This window comes from Pseudochaenichthys georgianus, unplaced genomic scaffold (genome assembly GCF_902827115.2).
Source record: "Pseudochaenichthys georgianus unplaced genomic scaffold, fPseGeo1.2 scaffold_525_arrow_ctg1, whole genome shotgun sequence".
In the NCBI taxonomy this organism is placed as follows: domain Eukaryota; kingdom Metazoa; phylum Chordata; class Actinopteri; order Perciformes; family Channichthyidae; genus Pseudochaenichthys; species Pseudochaenichthys georgianus.
In genome coordinates, this window is record NW_027263086.1 from 101,970 (window position 1) to 128,018 (window position 26,049).

General features: G+C 43.0%; 1 protein-coding gene and 10 non-coding genes across 11 annotated transcripts in view; 5 read left to right on the forward strand and 6 right to left on the reverse strand.

Moving 5' to 3' along the window:
* LOC117443043 (uncharacterized) overlaps nucleotides 1-26,049 on the forward strand; it is a 61,863-nt gene that overhangs the window by 10,806 nt on the left and 25,008 nt on the right. The window contains exon 2 of the mRNA XM_034078989.1: nucleotides 21,385-21,462. Coding sequence (XP_033934880.1) covers nucleotides 21,414-21,462 — 49 coding nt within the window. The 5' untranslated portion in view covers nucleotides 21,385-21,413. The remainder of the gene's footprint in view (nucleotides 1-21,384; nucleotides 21,463-26,049) is intronic.
* Nucleotides 6,169-6,260, forward strand: trnar-ucu (transfer RNA arginine (anticodon UCU)). Its single transcript is given in 2 exon segments — nucleotides 6,169-6,205; nucleotides 6,225-6,260. It is a non-coding gene; the product is annotated as a tRNA-Arg (tRNA).
* trnar-ucu (transfer RNA arginine (anticodon UCU)) lies at nucleotides 14,626-14,717 on the reverse strand. The gene is given in 2 exon segments: nucleotides 14,626-14,661; nucleotides 14,681-14,717. It is a non-coding gene; the product is annotated as a tRNA-Arg (tRNA).
* On the reverse strand, nucleotides 15,635-15,726 carry trnar-ucu (transfer RNA arginine (anticodon UCU)). Its single transcript is given in 2 exon segments — nucleotides 15,635-15,670; nucleotides 15,690-15,726. It is a non-coding gene; the product is annotated as a tRNA-Arg (tRNA).
* trnae-cuc (transfer RNA glutamic acid (anticodon CUC)) lies at nucleotides 18,352-18,423 on the reverse strand. Its single transcript has one exon. It is a non-coding gene; the product is annotated as a tRNA-Glu (tRNA).
* Nucleotides 20,634-20,705, reverse strand: trnae-cuc (transfer RNA glutamic acid (anticodon CUC)). The gene has a single exon. It is a non-coding gene; the product is annotated as a tRNA-Glu (tRNA).
* Nucleotides 22,668-22,739, forward strand: trnae-cuc (transfer RNA glutamic acid (anticodon CUC)). Its single transcript has one exon. It is a non-coding gene; the product is annotated as a tRNA-Glu (tRNA).
* trnae-cuc (transfer RNA glutamic acid (anticodon CUC)) lies at nucleotides 24,144-24,215 on the forward strand. The gene has a single exon. It is a non-coding gene; the product is annotated as a tRNA-Glu (tRNA).
* trnae-cuc (transfer RNA glutamic acid (anticodon CUC)) lies at nucleotides 24,753-24,824 on the reverse strand. Its single transcript has one exon. It is a non-coding gene; the product is annotated as a tRNA-Glu (tRNA).
* trnae-cuc (transfer RNA glutamic acid (anticodon CUC)) lies at nucleotides 25,227-25,298 on the reverse strand. Its single transcript has one exon. It is a non-coding gene; the product is annotated as a tRNA-Glu (tRNA).
* Nucleotides 25,821-25,912, forward strand: trnar-ucu (transfer RNA arginine (anticodon UCU)). The gene is given in 2 exon segments: nucleotides 25,821-25,857; nucleotides 25,877-25,912. It is a non-coding gene; the product is annotated as a tRNA-Arg (tRNA).

A 26,049-nucleotide genomic window follows, 5' to 3' on the forward strand; every position in this document is an offset into this window, starting at 1 on the left:
GTTTCATGTGTAACAGCCCAGTACTCTGTATATAAGTACATGAATGTGTTTCATATGTAACAGCCCAGTATCTGTATATAAGTACATGATGTGTTTCATATGTAACAGCCCAGTATCTGTATATAAGTACATGAATGTGTTTCATATGTAACAGCCCAGTACTCTGTATATAAGTACATGGATGTGTTTCATATGTAAAGCCCAGTACTCTGTATAAGTACATGATGTGTTTCATATGTAACAGCCCAGTACTCTGTAATAAGTACATGATGTGTTCATATGTAACAGCCCAGTACTCTGTATATAAGTACATGAATGTGTTTCATATGTAACAGCCCAGTACTCTGTATATAAGTACATGAATGTGTTTCATATGTAACAGCCCAGTACTCTGTATATAAGTACATGAATGTGTTTCATATGTAACAGCCCAGTACTCTGTATAGAAGTACATGAATGTGTTTCATATGTAACAGCCCAGTACTCTGTATATAAGTACATGAATGTGTTTCATATGTAACAGCCCAGTACTCTGTATATAAGTACATGGATGTGTTTCATATGTAACAGCCCAGTACTCTGTATATAAGTACATGATGTGTTTCATATGTAACAGCCCAGTACTCTGTATATAAGTACATGAATGTGTTTCATATGTAACAGCCCAGTACTCTGTATATAAGTACATGAATGTGTTTCATGTGTAACAGCCCAGTACTCTGTATATAAGTACATGAATGTGTTTCATATGTAACAGCCCAGTACTCTGTATATAAGTACATGAATGTGTTTCATATGTAACAGCCCAGTACTCTGTATATAAGTACATGAATGTGTTTCATATGTAACAGCCCAGTACTCTGTATAGAAGTACATGAATGTGTTTCATATGTAACAGCCCAGTACTCTGTATATAAGTACATGGATGTGTTTCATGTGTAACAGCCCAGTACTCTGTATATAAGTACATGAATGTGTTTCATGTGTAACAGCCCAGTACTCTGTATATAAGTACATGAATGTGTTTCATGTGTAACAGCCCAGTACTCTGTATATAAGTACATGGATGTGTTTCATGTGTAACAGCCCAGTACTCTGTATATAAGTACATGAATGTGTTTCATGTGTAACAGCCCAGTACTCTGTATATAAGTACATGAATGTGTTTCATGTGTAACAGCCCAGTACTCTGTATATAAGTACATGAATGTGTTTCATGTGTAACAGCCCAGTACTCTGTATATAAGTACATGGATGTGTTTCATAGTGTAACAGCCCAGTACTCTGTATATAAGTACATGAATGTGTTTCATATGTAACAGCCCAGTACTCTGTATATAAGTACATGGATGTGTTTCATATGTAACAGCCCAGTACTCTGTATATAAGTACATGGATGTGTTTCATGTGTAACAGCCCAGTACTCTGTATATAAGTACATGAATGTGTTTCATGTGTAACAGCCCAGTACTCTGTATATAAGTACATGGATGTGTTTCATGTGTAACAGCCCAGTACTCTGTATATAAGTACATGAATGTGTTTCATATGTAACAGCCCAGTACTCTGTATATAAGTACATGGATGTGTTTCATATGTAACAGCCCAGTACTCTGTATATAAGTACATGGATGTGTTTCATATGTAACAGCCCAGTACTCTGTATATAAGTACATGGATGTGTTTCATATGTAACAGCCCAGTACTCTGTATATAAGTACATGGATGTGTTTCATATGTAACAGCCCAGTACTCTGTATATAAGTACATGGATGTGTTTCATATGTAACAGCCCAGTACTCTGTATATAAGTACATGGATGTGTTTCATAGTGTAACAGCCCAGTACTCTGTATATAAGTACATGGATGTGTTTCATATGTAACAGCCCAGTACTCTGTATATAAGTACATGAATGTGTTTCATATGTAACAGCCCAGTACTCTGTATATAAGTACATGAATGTGTTTCATATGTAACAGCCCAGTACTCTGTATATAAGTACATGGATGTGTTTCATATGTAACAGCCCAGTACTCTGTATATAAGTACATGAATGTGTTTCATATGTAACAGCCCAGTACTCTGTATATAAGTACATGGATGTGTTTCATATGTAACAGCCCAGTACTCTGTATATAAGTACATGAATGTGTTTCATATGTAACAGCCCAGTACTCTGTATATAAGTACATGGATGTGTTTCATATGTAACAGCCCAGTACTCTGTATATAAGTACATGGATGTGTTTCATATGTAACAGCCCAGTACTCTGTATATAAGTACATGGATGTGTTTCATATGTAACAGCCCAGTACTCTGTATATAAGTACATGAATGTGTTTCATATGTAACAGCCCAGTACTCTGTATATAAGTACATGAATGTGTTTCATATGTAACAGCCCAGTACTCTGTATATAAGTACATGGATGTGTTTCATATGTAACAGCCCAGTACTCTGTATATAAGTACATGGATGTGTTTCATATGTAACAGCCCAGTACTCTGTATATAAGTACATGGATGTGTTTCATATGTAACAGCCCAGTACTCTGTATATAAGTACATGAATGTGTTTCATATGTAACAGCCCAGTACTCTGTATATAAGTACATGGATGTGTTTCATATGTAACAGCCCAGTACTCTGTATATAAGTACATGGATGTGTTTCATATGTAACAGCCCAGTACTCTGTATATAAGTACATGGATGTGTTTCATATGTAACAGCCCAGTACTCTGTATATAAGTACATGATGTGTTTCATATGTAACAGCCCAGTACTCTGTATATAAGTACATGGAATGTGTTTCATATGTAACAGCCCAGTACTCTGTATATAAGTACATGGATGTGTTTCATATGTAACAGCCCAGTACTCTGTATATAAGTACATGAATGTGTTTCATATGTAACAGCCCAGTACTCTGTATATAAGTACATGAATGTGTTTCATATGTAACAGCCCAGTACTCTGTATATAAGTACATGATGTGTTTCATGTGTAACAGCCCAGTACTCTGTATATAAGTACATGATGTGTTTCATATGTAACAGCCCAGTACTCTGTATATAAGTACATGGATGTGTTTCATATGTAACAGCCCAGTACTCTGTATATAAGTACATGGATGTGTTTCATATGTAACAGCCCAGTACTCTGTATATAAGTACATGGATGTGTTTCATGTGTAACAGCCCAGTACTCTGTATATAAGTACATGGATGTGTTTCATGTGTAACAGCCCAGTACTCTGTATATAAGTACATGGATGTGTTTCATATGTAACAGCCCAGTACTCTGTATATAAGTACATGATGTGTTTCATATGTAACAGCCCAGTACTCTGTATATAAGTACATGGATGTGTTTCATATGTAACAGCCCAGTACTCTGTATATAAGTACATGGATGTGTTTCATATGCAACAGCCCAGTACTCTGTATATAAGTACATGAATGTGTTTCATGTGTAACAGCCCAGTACTCTGTATATAAGTACATGAATGTGTTTCATATGTAACAGCCCAGTACTCTGTATATAAGTACATGGATGTGTTTCATGTGTAACAGCCCAGTACTCTGTATATAAGTACATGGATGTGTTTCATGTGTAACAGCCCAGTACTCTGTATATAAGTACATGAATGTGTTTCATGTGTAACAGCCCAGTACTCTGTATATAAGTACATGGATGTGTTTCATATGTAACAGCCCAGTACTCTGTATATAAGTACATGAATGTGTTTCATATGTAACAGCCCAGTACTCTGTATATAAGTACATGAATGTGTTTCATGTGTAACAGCCCAGTACTCTGTATATAAGTACATGGATGTGTTTCATATGTAACAGCCCAGTACTCTGTATATAAGTACATGGATGTGTTTCATATGTAACAGCCCAGTACTCTGTATATAAGTACATGGATGTGTTTCATATGTAACAGCCCAGTACTCTGTATATAAGTACATGGATGTGTTTCATGTGTAACAGCCCAGTACTCTGTATATAAGTACATGAATGTGTTTCATATGTAACAGCCCAGTACTCTGTATATAAGTACATGGATGTGTTTCATATGTAACAGCCCAGTACTCTGTATATAAGTACATGGATGTGTTTCATATGTAACAGCCCAGTACTCTGTATATAAGTACATGAATGTGTTTCATATGTAACAGCCCAGTACTCTGTATATAAGTACATGGATGTGTTTCATATGTAACAGCCCAGTACTCTGTATATAAGTACATGGAATGTGTTTCATATGTAACAGCCCAGTACTCTGTATATAAGTACATGGATGTGTTTCATATGTAACAGCCCAGTACTCTGTATAGAAGTACATGGATGTGTTTCATATGTAACAGCCCAGTACTCTGTATATAAGTACATGAATGTGTTTCATATGTAACAGCCCAGTACTCTGTATATAAGTACATGAATGTGTTTCATATGTAACAGCCCAGTACTCTGTATATAAGTACATGGATGTGTTTCATATGTAACAGCCCAGTACTCTGTATATAAGTACATGGATGTGTTTCATGTGTAACAGCCCAGTACTCTGTATATAAGTACATGGATGTGTTTCATATGTAACAGCCCAGTACTCTGTATATAAGTACATGGATGTGTTTCATAGTGTAACAGCCCAGTACTCTGTATATAAGTACATGGATGTGTTTCATGTGTAACAGCCCAGTACTCTGTATATAAGTACATGGATGTGTTTCATGTGTAACAGCCCAGTACTCTGTATATAAGTACATGGATGTGTTTCATGTGTAACAGCCCAGTACTCTGTATATAAGTACATGGATGTGTTTCATGTGTAACAGCCCAGTACTCTGTATATAAGTACATGAATGTGTTTCATATGTAACAGCCCAGTACTCTGTATATAAGTACATGGATGTGTTTCATATGTAACAGCCCAGTACTCTGTATATAAGTACATGGATGTGTTTCATATGTAACAGCCCAGTACTCTGTATAGAAGGAGAATTGATTCACAGACAGAAATAAACGTACTCCGAATATCTGAAGTATTTGGAGGCAGTTTTCACATCGAGCTCGTGCGGATAATTATGGGATGTGGAAGAATCGTTTCCTCGGCGACCGGTGTTTGTCGTTTATAATAATTAGTCCGACAATTTAGCATCATTGAGGTTGGACAGAGGCTCTACTGTGACGTGCAGCAGTGTGTGTGTGTGTGTGTGTGTGTGTGTGTGTGCGTGTGTGTGTGTGTGTGTGTGTGTGTGTGTGTGTGTGTGTGTGTGGTGACAGATGTATACCGCAGTGTTTCCAACCTCAGTGCAACGCAGTAAACATAAACAACACACACACAGAAATGCAAGGACACATACAGTAAATATACATGTTCATCACACACACACACACACACACACACACACACACACACACACACACACACACACACACACACACACACACACACACACACACACACACACAGATGCATTTCAAATAAAGTAGCTGTACCGAAGCGAGAGAGACATTTGTTTAGTTGTATCTCCTGAAGTGGTCTCCTCTGTCATCGAGCGCTGCTGTTCCTCAGGAAGGAGAAAGGAGGTCAGAACGGAGTGTGTGTGGCTTCGTGGAGTGATGGTAGAGCTTCTGACTCCTGGTTGAACTCTTGAGAGGTGCTGCGAAGGCTGTGGGTCCGTGTCTCCTCAGAGTCGATGTTTGAACCGGGTGACCCACGTTGTAGGGCCTTCTTTTAAAGAAACAGCCTCTCTTCATGTTCTCCCTCCATCGCTCCATCACGTGTCATCCTGATTGGTGTAAACGTTCGTCCATCATCTTGCTCATAAATAAGCCGTGTTGGCGAAGGAAGTAAAAGCACTTAAGCAAAGAGACTACTCGTTAAATATGTGCTGGCATGTTAAGGAAAAGTGATAAGGGTCTCGCTAAGTTTGATCTCAAGAGAAAGCCACGAGGGATTGTTGTGAAACTAACGGGGCGTTTGGACGAGGCAGACATCCGCTCGCCTGGCGCTTCACATATTGATACGGTTATCCCAAGCGAAACATCAGTCTGGCAGCAACGTCTCTGTACGACATGGAAGAAGACATAGCCCTGCCTACTGCTATACCTGTAAGCACAAACAGCACTCCGTAGGTCTGCTTTAAAACACGTGGCTCTGTGGCGCAATGGACAGCGCATTGGACTTCTAGGTCTGCCCGGGAGAAGGTATTCAAAGGCTGTGGGTTCGAGTCCCACCAGAGTCGACTGTTATACATCGTCTACAGAAATATAGATGCTGCTAATCGGCCATCTTTCCCATTGGTTGGGTTTTATTTTTAAATCTCTGCTTGGGTTGGTTCCCTCCTACATCTGCACATACATGTGTCGAAGAGAAAGTGTATTTTTCTTAGTTTTCAATGATTTTGAATAGTTTGTTTTCTTCGCATATCGACCGGCTAACGTGCCGGTTCATTTGTGTTTTCCAGCTGTATTCGTCTGCCTGTCGTGTCTGTGTTTCATCTGTTGTAACTTCGTACATGCTGCCCCTCGTGGCCAGCTCGCTCTCAATGAGTCTTTTACCCGGGTAAATAAAGCATATGGTCGTTTGAGACTCATCGAGACTAGAAACTCTACCAACTCAAGTTCAAGTTGAAGCTCAGCTGGTGTGTGCATGCCTCGGGCAGAAGGACAAACTGCAATGTGAACACACGTGGAGAGAAACATGTGTATGGTTCTGTCTGACAGAAAACAATACTCCTAAGGGTTCACCCAACAGGAAAGCGATATCGTTGGAGCATTGGGTTCGAGTACCTCCGACGCAGCGGAACAAATTGTCATTAATGATCTTCAGCACTAAATATTTAGTAGTTTTAAACCGGTTGAACTTAAGAATCAGCTTTCTGTGGAAAGTATTCTCTAATTTCACTCACTCATGTATTCCTCTGGGAAACGGCTCTGTGGCGCAATGGACAGCGCATTCTAGTAAACCACAGGAGAAGCGATTCGAAGGTCGTGGGTTCGAGTCCCACCTGAGTCCGTTATCATAAGTAATTTGAGACTCTTCAAACATCTTCAAGATCTGTGCAAACAATGCTCTGATTGGTTCATTGTGTTCATGGCTGAAACCAGGCGCGTGCGGTCGTCGTCACATTGGTGGATTATTCGTCACAGTCGCTCCGATCAGATCGGTCTCCTCCATTTTGTAGATTATTTACGACTTTTGAATCCACAGAAACACATCGGCTCACTTTGAACATGTGTTTTAAACAGTTTAATCCCTTTGTGAATTGTTTCCACTTCCGCCGTCCTTTAGTTTCTTCATCCAGCGGGAATCCAGACGAATTAATCCTGAGTCCAACAACCATCAAAGTCGCTCCAACAGCTCCTTGATTACGCTTTCATCTCCTTTAGCAACACACATCATTCATCCAGTTTGTGACGGTAGCTGTAGCATTTTGAGACTTTTAAACTTTAATTACCGCTGTTGCGCCCCCCCCTTGTGTGTGTGTGTGTGTGTGGGGGGGGGCGCAACTTCCATCAGGAGTCATTTGGGGGGCTCGTGGGAAAAGGGTTGGGACCCCCTGCTCTAGATGACACACTGCAGGTAAAACTCAGAAATGGTGTCCGAGTCGATACCCCGCCTGAAGTAAATGAAAGTCTAGTGAATGAAGTTAACAGCAGCTGAACAGGAGCAGTGAGAGTGACTACGGACAGCAGCAGGTGACGGCATGCTCCGTTATATATTATAACTAGGGCCGGGACTTTAACGCGTTAATTAGATTAATTAATTACACAAAAATGTACGCGTTAAAAAAATTAACGCATTTTAATCGCACTTATTTTTGCACAGCGGAACGTTTCTCACTGGATGAGTTTCAGGCGTACCGATTACACTGGAGCACCAACTAACGTTCATGACTTCAGCATGGGACTTCAAACAACAACAAACCACGGTGAACAATAGTCAAACATGAACGAACAAGCTGATGAGACCGCTTTGGTCGGCCCCGTGGATGGGACATTTTGTTTTAAAAGACGGACGGATGGAAGCGTCGATAAGAGCCGCAGCACATCAAGCCTAAAGTATCACCTAAATGCAAAGCATGTAGCAGCTAGCATGTAGCAGCTAGCATGTAGCAGCTAGCATGTAGCAGTTAGCATGTAGCAGCTAGCATGTAGCAGCTAGCGTGTAGCAGCTAGCGTGTAGCAGCTAGCGTGTAGCAGCTAGCATGTAGCAGCTAGCGTGTAGCAGCTAGCATGTAGCAGCTAGCGTGGACGTTAGCCCGACTCCGAGTGCAAGGAACCACACCCTGACCCAACCCACACTCCACCAGACGACTGGTCTCAGGGCCAGGATGAGTCAGTCCACGTCTGAGAGAATAACCAGCTCCCTGGCTCACTGGACTGCACTCGACTGTAGACCACCTGGAGTCACATCCATGTGGAAACTGCTTCTCACTGTTCTCAGGTCAAATGTGTATATTTGATTAAAAATGCGATTAATTTCAATTAATTAATTACAAAGCCTCTAATTAATTAGATTAATGTTTTTAATCGAGTCCCGGCTCTAATGATAAGCTAAAACACATGCAAAGGAAAAAGAAAATAGAGATTGATGACAGTATTTAGAGACCAGATCTGAACAGTATTAGTCAAACGTGTAGGTCTTAAGGCTGTGAGTGTGTGTGTGTGTGTGTGTGTGTGTGTGTGTGTGTGTGTGTGTGTGTGTGTGTGTGTGTGTGTGTGTGTGTGTGTGTGTGTGTGTGTGTGTGTGTGTGTGTGTGTGTGTGTGTGTGTGTGTGTGTGTGTGTGTGTGTGTGTGTGTGTGTGTGTGTGTGTGTGTGTGTGTGTGTGACACTTCCTGCTGTCTCTCCGTGCATTCCCTCTGAATCATTGCCCGCTTTATCATTCCAGTCTTCCCGTAAAAACTCTCTGTCATTTGGTTTCTTTCCACTAATTTCAGACACACACTTAAATATGTACAGGGAATTTCCAAATACACACACACACACACACACACACACACACACACACACACACACACACACACACACACACACACACACACACACACACACTTAGCCTGATGCATAAGTGTCTTCAGCTGACGACAGAGTTAAAGAGCCTCAGGTTGATGGTTCAGAGTCCACTGGGAGGAATCTGCTTCCCACAATGCACCACAGGACAATAGCTCAGGCTGCGGTCTCATTTAGCCCCTCACTCTGATGACGTGCGTCTGAGTGTTTTCACAAATGTCTTTTGTGTTCGGAAATATTTCTTATTTGTAGCTGCTTTCGGGATGTCTGTCAAACTTTAGGCATCGCCAAATTCCTGCAGAACTAAATATACCCCCTGAGTCTCTCCTGCACTTTGTGTTGTGTGTCCAATTCCTGCTGTTGTTCAAACTTCCCCAAATGACGTTAAAATATTAGCCTGTTATTCGTCAATGTTTTGTCGAAATAAGGCATTTAAAAAAGTAGTTTGGAGCCATAACGTTTAATGTTACAGGTCCAGTGACTTTCTTTACGTTTGTCCTTTAGAGGCGTTAGCGTTATACCCCACATGTAGGCCTTCAGCAATTAGGCCAACAATCTATTAACCCATCGATAGACTAATTGACTAATGGCATAAGTCAGAACATGCCGTTTTTAAGCCTCTCAAACATTGAGAGTTGTTGATTATTATTAGAGATGTCCCGATCACGTGATCGGGGATCGGAGCCGATCACGTGATTTTCAAAAGATCGGGGATCGGGAGAAAAAAATCGGGGATCGGGATTTTTTTTTTTTTTTTATAAAATATATTTTTTTTATTTAATGTTACAAAACAAAAATCACCATGTTCACGTCTTAAAGTCATCCTGAGGACTTAGTTTTGGTTTAAAATTACACAACATCATGTATGTGTTGCTTTCTTTGGGCTTGTTTTCAGACCTGGTTGCTTATTCCTCTCAAAGCAACAGAGTGGGCGCAGTGTCTGATAGCAGCAGCAAGCTAACGAGAGGCTACGTTCAGCTGGTGACTCGGGAGTCGGGACAGAGAAAATGTCAGGAGTTTGGAAGTATTATAAAATTGAAAGCGAAGGCAGTGTAACAGCCAGATGCAATGTTTGCAAGGCGGAGGTTCCGCGTGGTGGAAAGAACAGAGCTACGTTCAACACGACCAATCTAACACGCTACCTGAGAAACAAACACCAACAACACGACGAGTACACAGCGGCCACTCGGGTAACGGCACTGAAACAACCGACACTTTCAGAGACTTTTAAAAGGAAAGAGAAACTGAACAGTGAAAAGGCCAAACAATAACTAGATAGCTGAATTCATCGCATTGGATGACCAGCCGTTATCTGTTACCTTTTTTTTTTCTTAATGCATTGCATAAAGATCGGATCGGGAAAAATCGGTATCGGCAAATTGTCAAAATCAAATGATCGGAATCGGATCGGGAGCAAAAAAAGGTGATCGGGACATCCCTAATTATTATATTAAAGTACATATCTTTGGGGTCTGGATTGAAAACACCAAGATGTTTAAAGACGTCTGGGAATATGGGAGTGACATCTTTCTGTATTTCCTGACATGTCTAAGACCCCACAGCTCATCACTTAACCGAGGAACTGATTGGCAGATGAACCAATAAGGAAAATGATAGTCGTGTTGCTCTGAAGGTCATTTCCATGCTGCCCACCGACCTCAGCGGTATGTTTACATTGGAAAGAAGACACAATGAAGTATAGTGAGTCAGAGGGCTGGCTGAGCACGGCCCATTGTCCGGGCGGTCCACGGACACCATTGTTCCGCAAAGCAACGAACAAAGAACATGTAAATGCCGCAGCTGCAGAAAGGGCGATGAAACGTCTCCAGAAAGAAACCAAAACAAACCAATGCATCTTCAGAAAACCCTTTCATCGTGGTGGTTACAGTCAGTTTGATGTTGTCTGTGTCTTGTAAGTTCCTGTAAGAATAACAAGTGAGATATGTTGATGCCTTGCAGTCCCTTTGACAACGATTAGAACATAGGTCGTATTGTTGTGACACGTTTCAGATGGATGTTTACAGTTACCCTACGGTTCCTCTTCATGTAGTTTCGCCCTGGTCCTGTGTCACTTCACTACGGTCCTGGAAAAGACACGATCGGCCTGTTCTCATGTTCGCGCCCTTCAAACAGAACAGGAATGGAATAAAGTTGAACTGGAAACAAACAGAGAGGTCTGTCCCAATGTGGCTGCTTACAATCGGAGGTCAGAGTTCACAGTCTTTCTGTCTCAGACTTAATGTTTCCCTCAGGAGGATCCTTCACAAGACTATTTTCACTTCATTCTTCTGTTACGTGTCGCTGGACTGGGAACTACAAATCCTTATATAGACTCTGCCAAGCAATACGTTTCATTTCATTTGTCTTTTTCTTTTCTTTTTTGACACTTTTTTTTGAACGTTTTTTTTTTTTTTTTACAAAGAAAGATCATACAGAATGTCAAATACATACTGTAGATGCAACAGTGCACATTTAAACCAGACTGCCAGAAAGCAGATCAAATATACCCCCCCACCCCTACCCCAGCATGAAAGAAAAAACAAAACAGAGTAAATTATATAAGTGTACACGTTCTCACAAATGATAAAAAAAAAAAAAAATTACAAAAAAAAAAAAAAAACATACAAAGCAAACGACAAACCAAAAGACAAAATATATGCAAAACGTACAATATTGCTTTAGAAATGGTAACCCAGATTCAGCAACACTCAAATCTATACACAATCTTCTTTAAAGAGTTAAGTCCAGCTTGCACTTCTCTACGTGTGTGATCAATGGCTGCCCGGTCTTATAACATCTATCAGTCGTTCCCTTCAGAGTGGACCGCATTTTCTCCAGACGCAAAAACTGCAACAGGTCTCAAATCCAGGGAGTATGGGTGGGTGGGGACTCATCCTTCCATTTAAGGAGAATTAGTCGTCGAGCTATCAACGATGCAAAAGCAATAGCCGCGTTCACACTGCGGTACTTTTCCCACAAAGGTTCATGCGAACTTAGTTCATGATCGCGTTCACACCAAAAAGAGCCGGTACTAAAAGTAGTTCATGCGAACCTTTTTACCCCCTCGAAAGTCCCCGCTAGAGAGCAGGGACTTTCGAGCGGCTTTGAGAAAAGAGCTATATTCCTGATTGGCTGGGCGGATTGAAAACCACGCCCCGTAAAACTCCCAAAAAGTTTTGTGAAGCCGCCATTTTATTATCCTCGCATTAGCATTATTAGCATTAGCATTATTAGCATTAGCATTAGCCCAGCGCAGAAACGCAGAGAGACTAACTTATGGCAACACAAAATAAAACATGGGAGCGGTGGAGATGAGGAGGTGTCGGCGTTCTGGCAATTTACTCGGAAGGCTTCAGTAGAAGCTGCTGGGACTCCCAGCAGCTTCTACTGAAGCCTTCCCCAGCTCCGGGGACTTCCTGCCGGGGACTTTGGGCGGCAGTATACGCTGTGAAGTGATTTGCGGCCTGCCAGTAAACCCAAAGCAGAAGAAGAAGTGACGTCAGCGGCTTCATTTGCCTAATCCACCCCCAGGGACTTTTTCTGGTGTGAACGCGATCTGTACTTAGTTCATGAGCACTACAGAGTTCGCATGAACTAAGTTCTCATGAACCTTTGTGGGAAAAGTACCGCAGTGTGAACGCGGCTAAAGGCGATTTGTCTGTCTTTTTTAAACAGATTGCACAATCCACAGTTCTCATGCAATGATATCCGACCCCAGAGCGATGAGGACTCACAACCTTAGGATTACTTTCACAGTATTTCAGTTGAAGTCTTGATGTTTTTCTGCACAGACCGATCTCCCTTTGGTATACGTGTATACGTCAGGAAATAGCTGCACGAGTGATTGGCGTTACAATCCGGGGGACTCAAACCCACAGCTTTTAAATCACTGCTTGAGAAGTACGATGAATTCAAAATGTAGAGGACTTTGGAGGGAGTCAAACCCAATGCTGCAGGTGTACTTTGGAAAAAGGAGGGATCATCGTATACATACATGACATTTTGGCACGAATACACCAATTATGTTTCACTTTGGTCAGCATTATAAGACGCAGCCTCGCCGTAGGCCTTCATTCGGTGCACTTCTAGTTGAGCCGACAGGTTGCAGGACTTGAACCCACACACAAGTTGTTCTTCTCCAGAGTATCTAAAGCTCGACTCTGGTGGGACTCGAACCCACAGCCTATGAACGCCTTCTCCTGGGCACATCTCCAATGCTGTCCTTTGCACCACGGAGCCTCATACTTGGTTCTTCCCACTGTGACCTTCTTTAGTTTCTGTTTTAGGATTGTTGTACCGTATTTAACTTCTTAGACGGAGAACAGTGTTGCCTTATCTGCAGTATGTCCGTTATTTAGAGGTTTAAACCATTTCCAAACAAACCATTTTAGAAAGTATCACTCTAGTGCAGGGGTTCTCAAAGTTTTGATGAGTGAGGGCCAATTCAGGTACCCAATATTGGATTGAGGGCCGCCCAAGAAAAAACGGAACACAAAATACTTCCAAAACAAATCCTTTCTTTATTGTACTAACCAATTATACATACAGTATACATTAGGAACGTGCAGAGGACACAAAGTTGGATTATCTACAGACAGTGACTAGCTAGAATCGCTAGCTAACTCCCGTTTCTGATTCTGATAACTTACAACAGATTTTCCGCAACTCGCGAGATGCCTAGTTGCCATGCAACCAGTCGTCTAGCAAACTTTCCACAAGCTGTCATTCATCATTTAGGAATGACAACCCAGGGGGCGCAGTTTTACCATTCTTAAATTCCATTCTAATTCTTACTAGATACGAACCATGGAGGATTAAAATATAACGCATGCATTTCAGCGTGTCGCATTAACTATCGCGGGCCGCCAGAAACATTTCCGAGGGCCGCCATTGGCCCGCGGGCCGCACTTTGAGAACCCCTGCTCTAGTGGGAAACTACAACCTTTGGGTTTTACAGTTTAGAAGGCATTCATTAAGTGAACTCAGTTGAAGCAAGATAACCTCTGAAGACTGACTTGTGTGGGACTCGAACCCAAAACCTTTGAATACCTTCTTGAGAGATCAACTGGAAGTCCAACGCGCTGTCCATTGCCCAACAGAGCCTCACTTTTGGCTCCTCCCACTGTAACTTTCTGTAGTTTCTGTATTGTTGTACTGCAATGAACTTCTTAGACTAACTTCTACTGTACATAGGACACCATTTTCACTCGAACCCACAGCCTTTGAACACCTTCTCCTGGGCATATCTAGAAGTCCAACGCGCTGTCCATTGCGCCACACATTTGGCTCCTCCCACTGTAACGTTTCTAGTTTCTGTTTTAGTATTGTTGTACTGTATTTAACTTCTTACACTAACTTCTATATAGGACACCATTTGTTGTTTTGTCAGTTATTTAGAGGTCTAAACCCCCTTTCGATACAAAGCGTTCCAGATACTGTTAGTAGATATAGCTCTACCTAGAGAAGGTCAACTCTCGTGAACTTAGTAGAAAATGTCATCCATCAGTTTTTGAAAGACCTTCTCTGAAGACTGACTTATATGGGACCATCAAACTTTAAATCACAGTTTTATTTCTGAATGCTACCTAAAGGTCGACTCTGGTGGGACTCGAACCCACAGCCTTTGAATACCTCCTCCTGGGCATATCTAGAAGTCCAATGCGCTGTCCATTGCGCCACAGAGCCACACCTTTGGCTCCTCCCACTGGAAAATGTTGTACTTTCTGTTTTCGTATTGTTGTGTTTCACTTCTTAGACTAACTTCTACTATAGGACACCATGTTTAGCATTATGTATGTCAGTTACAAGATAACCTCTGAAGACTGACTTGTGTGGGACTCGAACCCGCAACCTTTGAATCACTTCTTGAGAGATCAACTAGAAGTCCAACGCGCTGTCCATTGCGCCACAGAGCCTCACATTGAGCCACAAATCATAGTGTTTGGTCACCAACCGTCAGTCACAATAACATCACTGTGTGTGTGTGTGTGTGTGTGTGTGTGTGTGTGTGTGTGTGTGTGTGTGTGTGTGTGTGTGTGTGTGTGTGTGTGTGTGTGTGTGTGTGTGTGTGTGTGAGTGTGAGACAGACGCCATGAGCACAATAGAAACAGCAGGACAACAGAGTGAAGCTATTGTGTGTTGATGTGTGTGTGCGTGAAAGACGAAGAGAAATTCAGTGTTTAATGTGTATACAAAGACACACACACACACACACACACACACACACACACACACACACCAGACCACACACAATGTACTGGCCTACATGTGTGTAATGAAGTGAACATGTCACACGCATACACAAATAATATTTAATAAAGATCTCATGTTACACAAAGTGGGTCAATTAAAAAAAAAATACTGTTTTGTCAACGTGCAACAACAACAACAACAACAACAACAACAACAACAACAACATGATACAATGAGAGTATAGACAATACATATGAGAAAATAAACAATTCAACCCAAAAACGATGTACCGCGCATTAAGACACTTCTGTATATCCTCCCGTGGGACTCAAACTCACAACCGTCGGATGTCTGCTTGAGAGTTTTACTGTAAGTCATTGAGTTAGTTTTTTTATGCCGTAGTTAAAAGTCGACTCTGGTGGGACTCGAACCCACAGCCTTTGAATCCCTTCTCCTGGGCAGACCTAGAAGTCCAATGCGCTGTCCATTGCGCCACAGAGCCACGTCTTGGTCACACACACGTGGCGGTCTTTGTTGGCAGACTTTGTGTTGCACGCTTCGGACAGAAAGACGACTGCATCAGATTTATGAGCCGATAACTTTGTGGGGCAATGGGCTGGAGTGGAGGTTCAATTCCCAGCAGAGTGTACTTCTGAATGTCCACAGGGTTACCGACTACATCATCACAGAATCCATGGACGTTTTGTTTGGTTCATGTATTTTGATTATAAACAACTTTATAAAGCTTTAAAAGTGGACTCTGGTGGGACTCGAACCCACAGCCTTTGAACACCTTCTCCAGGGTATATCTAGACGTCCGATGCGCTGCCCACACAAACAGAACCTAATGGAATTTAATTTTTTGCATATTTGATAAGATAAGATAAGATAAGATGAACCTTTATTAATCCCCGACGGGAAATTCAGTTGTACAAAAGCAGCAACAGGGTAAGCGTGAAAAATAGTACAGCAAAGATTCACACAGATCAATAAAATCTAAAATCTAAAATAAATAACATAAAATCAAGGAAATAATGATAATAATAATAAAAGACTATAAAAAAATATTTAGAAAAATATTTAGAAATAATCTCCTACTTCTCACCGCCACCTCACTTAGTGACCAACTCCTTAAGAGACACACATAAAGTTGTACTTTCACAGAAATCGACACAAATGCTAGACTTTCCACCAGAATGTAGTATTCCTTTGTGTCCGCTGCATAAAGCAGAATATTAGATTGTTTGAGCTCGATGTAAACAGCCGGGGAGGCGATGCTGAGGGCGGAGAAACCCAGGAGGCCTTCAGTGAGCTCATATAAACATGAACCCCGATACAGGCAGGAAATAATGTAAACACACACACACACACACGCACACACACACACACACACACACACACACACACGTATATACATCACGTCAGGGGACATTACATTGACTTACATGCATTTCCTGGAGACTTATCCTAACCAGAACCAACACATGCCTAGCCCTAACCCTTACCCTTAACATTACCCTTACCCTTAACATTACCCTTACCCTTAACATTACCCTTACCCTTACCCTAACCCTAACCAAGTCTTCACCCTAAAGTTAATGACTCCCCTCATGGGGACCTCCAATTTGTCCCCATAAGGGAGGCGAGTCCCCACACGTGACTATGTAAACAGAGTTAGGTCCCCACAAGTATAGTAATGCTAGGCCACACACACACACACACACACACACACACACACACACACACACACACACACACACACACACACACACTCTATTCTCTGTCTCCTTTGCGTGTGTGTGAGCTGATAGTATATAACGGAGCATGCCGTCACCTGCTGCTGTCCGTAGTCACTCTCACTGCTCCTGCTCAGCTGCTGTTAACTTCATTCATCAGAATGTCATGTACTTCAGGCGGGGTTTCGACTCGGACACCATGTCTGAGTTTTACCTGCAGCGTGTCAGTCAGGCAGGGGAGCAGGGGGTTCCAACCTGTTTCCAAGAGCCCCCCCCAATGACTCCTGGGGGCGCAACAGCGGTAATTAAAGTTTAAAAGTCTCAAAAAGCTACAACTGCTGTCACAAACTGGATGAATGAAGTGTGTTGTTGAAGGCGGATGAAAGCGTAACCAAGGAGCACTATTGGAGCGACTTTGATGGTTATTGGACTCAGGATTCATTCCTCTGGATTCCCGCTGGATGGAGAAACTAAAGGACGAAGTGGAAACAATTCACAAAGGGATTAAACTGTTTAAAACACACGCTGAAAGTAAGCCGGATTTTGCCGATGTGTTTATGTGGATTCAAAAGTCGTGAATAATCTACAAAATGGAGGAGACCGATCTGATCGGAGCAACTGACGAATAATCCAACTGAAACCGGCATGGACAACGACTATGTTTTAAAACATGCACTTATCCAGAAAAGCCCGGTTTGGACACTTTATGGCAGAAGAAACATTTCTATAGAAAGAATTATACATTTCTGTCTGAATTCTTATTCAAATTAGTCATTTATTTTGTATACTTTATTGTGATGTAGAGACAAGGCTTTTAGTGACAATCATATATTGCCTTACAATTATATGAAAAAAAAAAAAATGTAAAAAAAAAAAAAAGTCTAAATATGATATTTGGCCTCAAATCATCTGAGGCCTGGCGGGGGGCGCGCCCCTCAGGTTGGGAACCACTGATTTAGAGGTAAGATCCCCCTTTTCCATGCTAACATTTCTAGAAACTAAATGTTAAAGCTCTACCTAGATGCACCTAGATTTTAAAGCAAGTTTTAAAAATGTTGCATCACCAAAATATGACGTCCTTTTAAGTGTGCTCGGCCTATTTCATGACACCAACTAAAGTAATCTCAAATGCTCACAGCTTAAAGGAACTTCTCCCTGATTGGAATTGAACCCAAAGTCTCATACTTGGGGGGTGAGACTATAGATGTAACTTCAAGTCACTGTGAAGTTAAACATCGGTGTGTGGATTAGAGGGGTGAACCCTGACCTTCAGGCCCTGACCTTCAGGGTTTCTACTGAAGACATATTTTTTTGTTGTCATTGCCATGTTGTGTTTTGGAAGAGGATCCCCTCAGATGCTGGGTCTCTGAACTGATGCCCCAAAAAGTGAGTTCCCTGACCGGGAATCGAACCCGGGCCGCGGCGGTGAGAGCGCCGAATCCTAACCACTAGACCACCAGGGACTAGTGAGCTCTCATGTAGACAAGAACTCCGATGCTAGTGGGTCGTCCTCTGGTCTCAAGGTGATGGTGGAGGGTGCAGTATCTATGAGAAGCCTGCTGTCATGCATTATGGCTTACATCTGAAAGAAGCACAGATTAAAATGGTCCCAATAATGTACCTGCAGACTCATGTGTGCACGTTTTACGGTACCAAGAATGTTGAGGTACTTTAAAAAGTCCTTGAGAGCCAGATTCAACAATGAGCTTCAAAGGATCTCAGTTCAATCTGTATTTATAGAAACAGTGAAATGTACACTTCATTTGAAATCACTTCATTATATATGTTTGTCCATCTGGAGTAACACTCGTGGACAAAAGACCCTCTCCATAAAGGCAGAACTGTCCTGAATGATGAGTTTAGTTTTCTACATCCTAGAGGCTCCAAACAGGGACCAAGTTGTCGGCAGCAGATAATGGACTGACTCTGTTAACACCCCCTAAAGACCCCCTCATTGGGGTGGCTGAGGGTCGACTGTGCTGACACGAGGCTGTGACCTCTGGCCTTCGACCCCTGTGTCACCACGGCCCTCGAGAAACGCTTACATTGAGTCACGGAAGAAAAGCTGTCGGGTCAAAAGGCCGAGTCAGCGGAGAGAGTGACGACTCTGTTCAACTTCATGTAGCTTACGCCTGTCCAAGAGTCTGTGGGTTGCCTTGGTAACAAGATAGGGCTTCAAAACACACTCACACACACACACACACACACACACACACACACACACACACACACACACACACACACACACACTCATTGACCTTGCTGTTGTGATGTAAGTGAGAATGTTGGACCCCTGCCATCCTCGATCACTTGGGTGTGTGTGATGAGGTGTGTCTGAAGCGGATGCACCTGGAAATACCTTGTTAGGTGATGACGAGGTTGGCTAAAACACACACACACACACACACACACACACACACACACACACACACACACACACACACACACACACACACACAGCAGACTACCCAAAGCAAACACTTCTCTTGAGGAAACTACAGCGTGTTCTATTCTCTTGGCGCAGAGTCTTTAAGTCGTGATGGATGTTATAGACCTATGTGTGTGTGTGTGTGTGTGTGTGTGTGTGTGTGTGTGTGTGTGTGTGTGTGTGTGTGTGTGTGTGTGTGTGTCTAGCCTCAGTATAACCTCAGCTGATCCTCCCCGCATGTCCCCCAGGGTCGCTGAATCAGATTGACTTTGTTTCTCCGATCTAATACACGTTGATTAACTGAAGTTCACTTGGTTTTGTTATCAGACTTTTACAAAGCAATATCTCACACGCTCGCCTTGCCTTTCTCCCCCTCAGTGTGCCTCAAGTCGTTCTAGCATTTCGACCGAAGGAAAGGAACCAACATCTCCATCTTGTCTGCAGTGCAGTTTGATAATGTTCTGTCATAATGAATCCTTTCCGTGTTGCTGCTTTGAGACGGGTCTGTTGGTCCTGTGTCGTCCCACAACGCCTCAGTGGACATTACGACCCGACTGTGGCATTGTGGGTAGACCGGTAAACTGAATCACCGTGACATCACACATTAGTTTGTGGACGATGGCTTTGAGTTCTTGACTTTGGCACAGCCATCTTGTTTCCTTGGTCACCTTCTTGGTCTCGAGCCTCCTGACCTTTTGGACGGGTTTGAGATGCTCCGCTTTGAGGATATCACCAATATGTCTCTGTTGGGATCGACCAATCAGCAGCCAGATAAAGCGTGAAAAGGTTCCGAACGACCGACATCGAACCGTCATTGTTTGTCTATTTTTACCGTCTTTTCAGAGGAAGTGAAATAAAATGTTTTAGCCACTCAAAGAAGTTGCTAAAGACACGTGTAAACACAGAGCAGTTGAAGGCACATGTGTTATACATATTGTCGTATCCACAGAATACACGGTTACCAAGCAAAACTACTTGAAACACGAACAGAAATAAATATATATATATTTGTGTTTGTGTGAAAATAAATGTAGAAATACATTAAAGATACATAATGTGAGTTCTGTTTTATTCAACGTATATATATGTATTTGTAACGTGTCCTCCGTACTCAGGGCCAAGTCGAGTTGAGAGGGTTTCAGACTCATCTTGTTATTCTGGCGTTTTCTTTTGTTCACGAGCGCTGGCTTGAGATCGACGACACCTATCGGGTTCAACAGAGTTACCGACGCCCCAAAACTTCAGTTCCCTGACCGGGAATCGAACCCGGGCCGCGGCGGTGAGAGCGCCGAATCCTAACCACTAGACCACCAGGGACCCTGGTGACCTGCCCCTTTGGTTTCAGGTCATCACGGAGTATTTGCAGGTGTTTCCAAACATTGATTTCAACTTGTAACCGGCAGACTCAGCTCTGCATCTGGCTCGCATTACTGACCCCCGACCCCTCACCCGCCCCCGCCCCTCCCCCGATCCCCAACCCCTCCCCCGCCCCCGCCTGACCCACATCTCTGAGAAACAAACGTTTACGTACGCTACACTAATTGGGTCAATCTGTGTTACTGTATCAATGACTTTGTAGGAGGCCTTTATCCTCCACTGGACACACACACACACACACACACACACACACACACACACACACACACACACACACACACACACACACACACACACACACACACACACACACACACACACACACACACACAGCATTCCACATTCTTGTCCTCCAGCCAAACATTACATATGTCCTCCCGAGAAAAGAGAGAATTCTTTCATATGGACCTCCTCTTCTTTTCTGCTTGAGTGTGTGTGTGTGTGTGTGTGTGTGTGTGTGTGTGTGTGTGTGTGTGTGTGTGTGTGTGTGTGTGTGTGTGTGTGTGTGCGCGTGCATGTGTGTGTGTGAAGTCTCTTTTATGTTGCAGAAGAAGAGAAACCACAGAGGTGGGAAGAGGAGACAAAGCCGCAGTGTAACCAGGATTGTATTTCTCTGCAGGTTTCTACTTCCTGTGATATCTCCACACCATGCCTGAGGGGTCCCGGCGTGGCAGCCAGAGATCGCCTAGCAACACAGGTAAGGGGCGGGGCTTCTTTGGGTGTTTCGTCTTCCTCTAATCGTTTCATTTGAACACTTTCCACCTGTGTTTTAAGCCAACATTAGAGACCTTTTTGGGGACTTTTTCTTTGTTCAGTTTTCGCCGTCTTTTTCTTCTTCGGTTTGTGTTATGTTTGCACTTTGCATCTAAATCTACAACTGTTCTTCAAAACATAGAGCAGGGTAGGTAGTTTGTTTTTGGGCGCTCACTCCCACCTACCCTTACCCTTCATACCCTTTGGTCAAAGCTTTATGACTTCCTAGTTTGATCTGAACCAATATCACAGCTGTGACTGTTAAAAAACTAAAAAACTAAACTTTTAAACTAAAATACTTTTCAATCATTGCTCATGACGTACTGAAAGCTAATACACCCGCAGGACAACAAGATGCTTCTCGGTTGGTTACAGGTATTGTTAGTGGCAAAACGGTTCCCTGGACATTCAGGCTCCGTTTACACGGAGACAAAACGGAGAACGAACCAAATTCGATATAAAAAAAGTCTTCCGTCCGCACGGTATCGGCTCAAGAAACGTGTCCGTCCACACGAGACCGCCCGACCCGCTGGAGGCGCTGTAGTACATATGCCGGGCCTGTAAGTGGCGCTGTACTTCCGCCACAAAATACACCAGAAGCATGGAAGAAGACCCCCCGAGCATGGTTGCCATGGTTGCCGGGCTGTGGTAGAGGAGCTGTAGATGTTGCACTAACATCTGTAGCAGCAGAGGCGGGGAGAGGCGGGGCCACGGCTTCATCGTTATCAGGAAATGATCGTATAGGGCGTACACAGGGAGCCGTTAGGCCCCCCAGAGAGTTTCGTCCGGAGATCTACCCACCTTGGGACCCGTTACCGTTTGAGGGCTCTGTTTCCGCGGTTACCGCCTTGTGTTAAAGAACCGTCCATACGATAGAGAACGGGAGCGGATACAACCCGTTTCGTCTCCGTGTAAACGTGGCCTTAATGGGAGATGTTGATTGGTCGTTAGGAACACATTCACACCTTTGTCTCACTTCTGTCTGGCTTTTGATTGGCTGACGATACTAGTGAGGCTTTCTCACACACAAAGTCACATTGTAAGTTAAATGTTGATATTTTCAGGGAAAGGGAAACAAAATATGAGCTGGATTCGTCTTTAGAGCATTCTGTGTTGTGTTCGGGCAAACTGTCTCTTCCTAACCACTAGTCCCTGGTGGTCTAGTGGTTAGGATTCGGCGCTCTCACCGCCGCGGCCCGGGTTCGATTCCCGGTCAGGGAACTCATCTTTAGCGTCTCTGAGAGTCGAGTTTATGTGAGTGGGACCCGGATACTCCTCAACATGACGCCTTATCGACTGGCTCAAAACGATGGACCGGCTTTGACAACAACAACAAATGTAATTGATTGTTACATTTAGCCAATGCGTTTATTCAACACGAAGAGACAAGCTAAAGTTTACCTTTGTAGTGCTCTGTGAGGAAGGGGAAAGACGCAGTGGAAACAGGTTAGGGTTAGGCTTGTGGGGAACGCTGGTGCACGGGCTCTACACGTTTATAAAAGCGCTGCTTGGTCTTTGCTAAAACAATTCAATGAAGTTTAAAAAGATGCAATAAAAGGGATAGAAGAGAGAGCGTATGCGGCGGGGTTCAAACCTGTACTCCTGCTCTCCCGAGGGTTCTCCCCCGGTGGGGGGTCCGAGGCTGCGTCCCACAGCATCTGGCAAAGGACCTGCTAAGTGGGTTAAAACATCTGGCTAAACGGAGCGAGGCTGACTTTGCTTGAAATCGGCATGCAGGTGCAATTAGTGTGAACAAATAAAAGATAAATAAACACTTAAAAGTTCTTAGTAAGATAAATGCTTTTAAAAATAAGTGCTGGTAATAAAAATCACGTCAACACAAATGTTAAAATATGTAAGATATAAAATAAATAAAATGTAAAATATAAAATACACACGGGTTAGTAGGCGCACGGGGAGGGGAAATATCTTAAAATAAAGTCAACCAAGTGTCCTTAAAAGTGTTTAAAACCCAGGCCGAGGTCTGGAGGGGGGGGGGCAGCTGAGACATGGGACACGCCTCGGAGGACGTTTACAAATACTTTATTAAGGGGTTATTTCAGGGGGGGGGCTCCGACGCGAGGCTCCGACATCCAGTTACAATAAAATGGAAAATATAAATAAAATAATATAAACAATGTTTAAATAGGAAACGGGGGATTAATAATATATAAAAAATAATAAAATATATAACCTCCTCATTTGGAACCTAATGAAATAAGAAACATTCAAACGTAGAATAAACTGTGACGTGAAAAATATAAAATATAAGCAAAATATATAACATGGTAGTAATAATAATAATAAACAAAAAAAACACGCATTTAAAATTCGTAAAAGAGTCCAGATGAGGAGGATTTAATAAATAAGAAATATGTATAAATAATAAATACTACAGTATAAATAAATGATACATTGATAAATAAACAATTAAATGGTTAATTAAAAAGCTACATTAGTTATAAAGCAATCCCCTTAGGTAATATATATACAAATAAATAAATAATAAGATAGGGTGGGACTTCTCACACACAGGAAGTCACATCGTAAGATTGTGTTGATTCGTCTTTAGAGCAGGCTGTGTTGTGTTCGGGCAAGCTGTCTCTTCTGTTGGTCACTCATCAGTCCCTGGTGGTCTAGTGGTTAGGATTCGGCGCTCTCACCGCCGCGGCCCGGGTTCGATTCCCGGTCAGGGAACTCATCTTTAGCGTCTCTGGACCCGGACATGACGCCTTATCGACTGGCTCAAAACGGTGGACAAAAAAAATCCAATTGATTGTTACATTTAGCCAATGCGTTTATTCAACACGACTGCAATCAACCAAGAAGAGACAAGATCAAGTTTACATTTGTATTGCTCTGTGAGGAAGGGGAAAAGGTGCAGTGGAAACAGGTCAGGGTCAGGGGTCAGGGGTCAGGGGTCAGTCTGTAAGAGAACACTTTCCACTCTCCTCATATCAATGGGCAGCTTGTCCCACCCTTTATGGAGCCAGGATAGCAACTATAATTGAACTCAGACCACAAACTAACCAGAGACTCAGGCGTTCCAGTTCGACACGAGTCAAACTGTTTGCTGAATACAGAAATAAAAAGCTTGGTTCTATTTTTCAAGGTGGGTTGCCAGTCTTCAAAGGCAGACGTCTGCCCCTCTGATATCATCAGGGTTCATGTGTACTGGTGAGGCGTCACTGGGTCCCACATAAACCTTTGATTCGGCTAGACGCTAAAGGTGAGTTCCCTGACCGGGAATCGAACCCGGGCCGCGGCGGTGAGAGCGCCGAATCCTAACCACTAGACCACCAGGGACTGTCTAACAAAGAGCAGAAGACACATCTGTCCCCTGGGACAAAGGAAAGGCCCTTCAGGGGGACTATGGCACACATGTCTTCCAATCCACTAAAATATCCCCAACATTTCTCTGTCAATGTGACTTTCTCTGCGTGAGACAGTATCACGTGCTCAGTCCACCAATCAGAAGCCAGACAGAAGTGAGAACAAGATGTTCCTAACGACCAATCGGATGTCCCCATTGAGTTTTTCTTTATGCTAACACATTCTAAAGCCCCTAACACAATCAGCCAAGAAGATAACATCTGAAATAGCAATACATCTGTAATGAGATCATATTGCCAATTTATGAATTTTTTATTTTAGCTCTCGATAAGCTTTAAGAGCAAGTGAGCAATGTTCAGAGACTCTAAAGCGTCGTTCCCTGACCGGGAATCGAACCCGGGCCGCGGCGGTGAGAGCGCCGAATCCTGACCACTAGACCACCAGGGACTGCTCCGTCCTCAACAGAAGACACATGTTTGTCTTGTGTCCTTTATCGACATGTATCTCTCAATGTGACTTTCTGTGTGTGAGAAAGCCTCGTTCGTATACTCAGCCAATCAAAAGCCAGACAGACATGAGGCGAAGGTGTGAATGTGTTCCTAACGACCAATCAACATCTCCCATTGAATGTCCAGGCACCAGCTGTGTGCTGACACCGTTATCAAAAGCCAATTACAAAGACTGCTACCAACCGAGGGGCATCTTGGAATCCTGTGTATTTTTGTTTCGCTTATTTCCTTCCCTTAGTGGATATATTTATTCTAAAGAGGAGTTCCCTGACTGGGAATCGAACCGGCGGCAGTGAGAGCAAGCATCTGCCAAGTTGTAGTCTAAAGGTCTGAATTGGGGGACATATCAGCGTCCTCCTCCTGCAGCAGGACGTTGGACCCTCAGGTCGTGTTACACTCGGGCTATTTTTAAACGCTGTAGCCTCACATTCCAGCCGCTCTGAGAACAGCATTTACGCAAGGCTCTGTGGCGCAATGGATAGCGCGTTGGACTTCTAGGCAGTCACAGAAGAAGTGATTCAAAGGTTGTGGGTTCGAGTCCCACCAGAGTCGACATTTATTGGCGCCATGTTGACTAACAGCTGAGGAAGTCTGCACTCCATCACCCGGCGGAACGAGACATGCGTTTAATCCCACACACACACACACACACACACACACACACTCCCTGTGCAGATCTATAGAGCCTT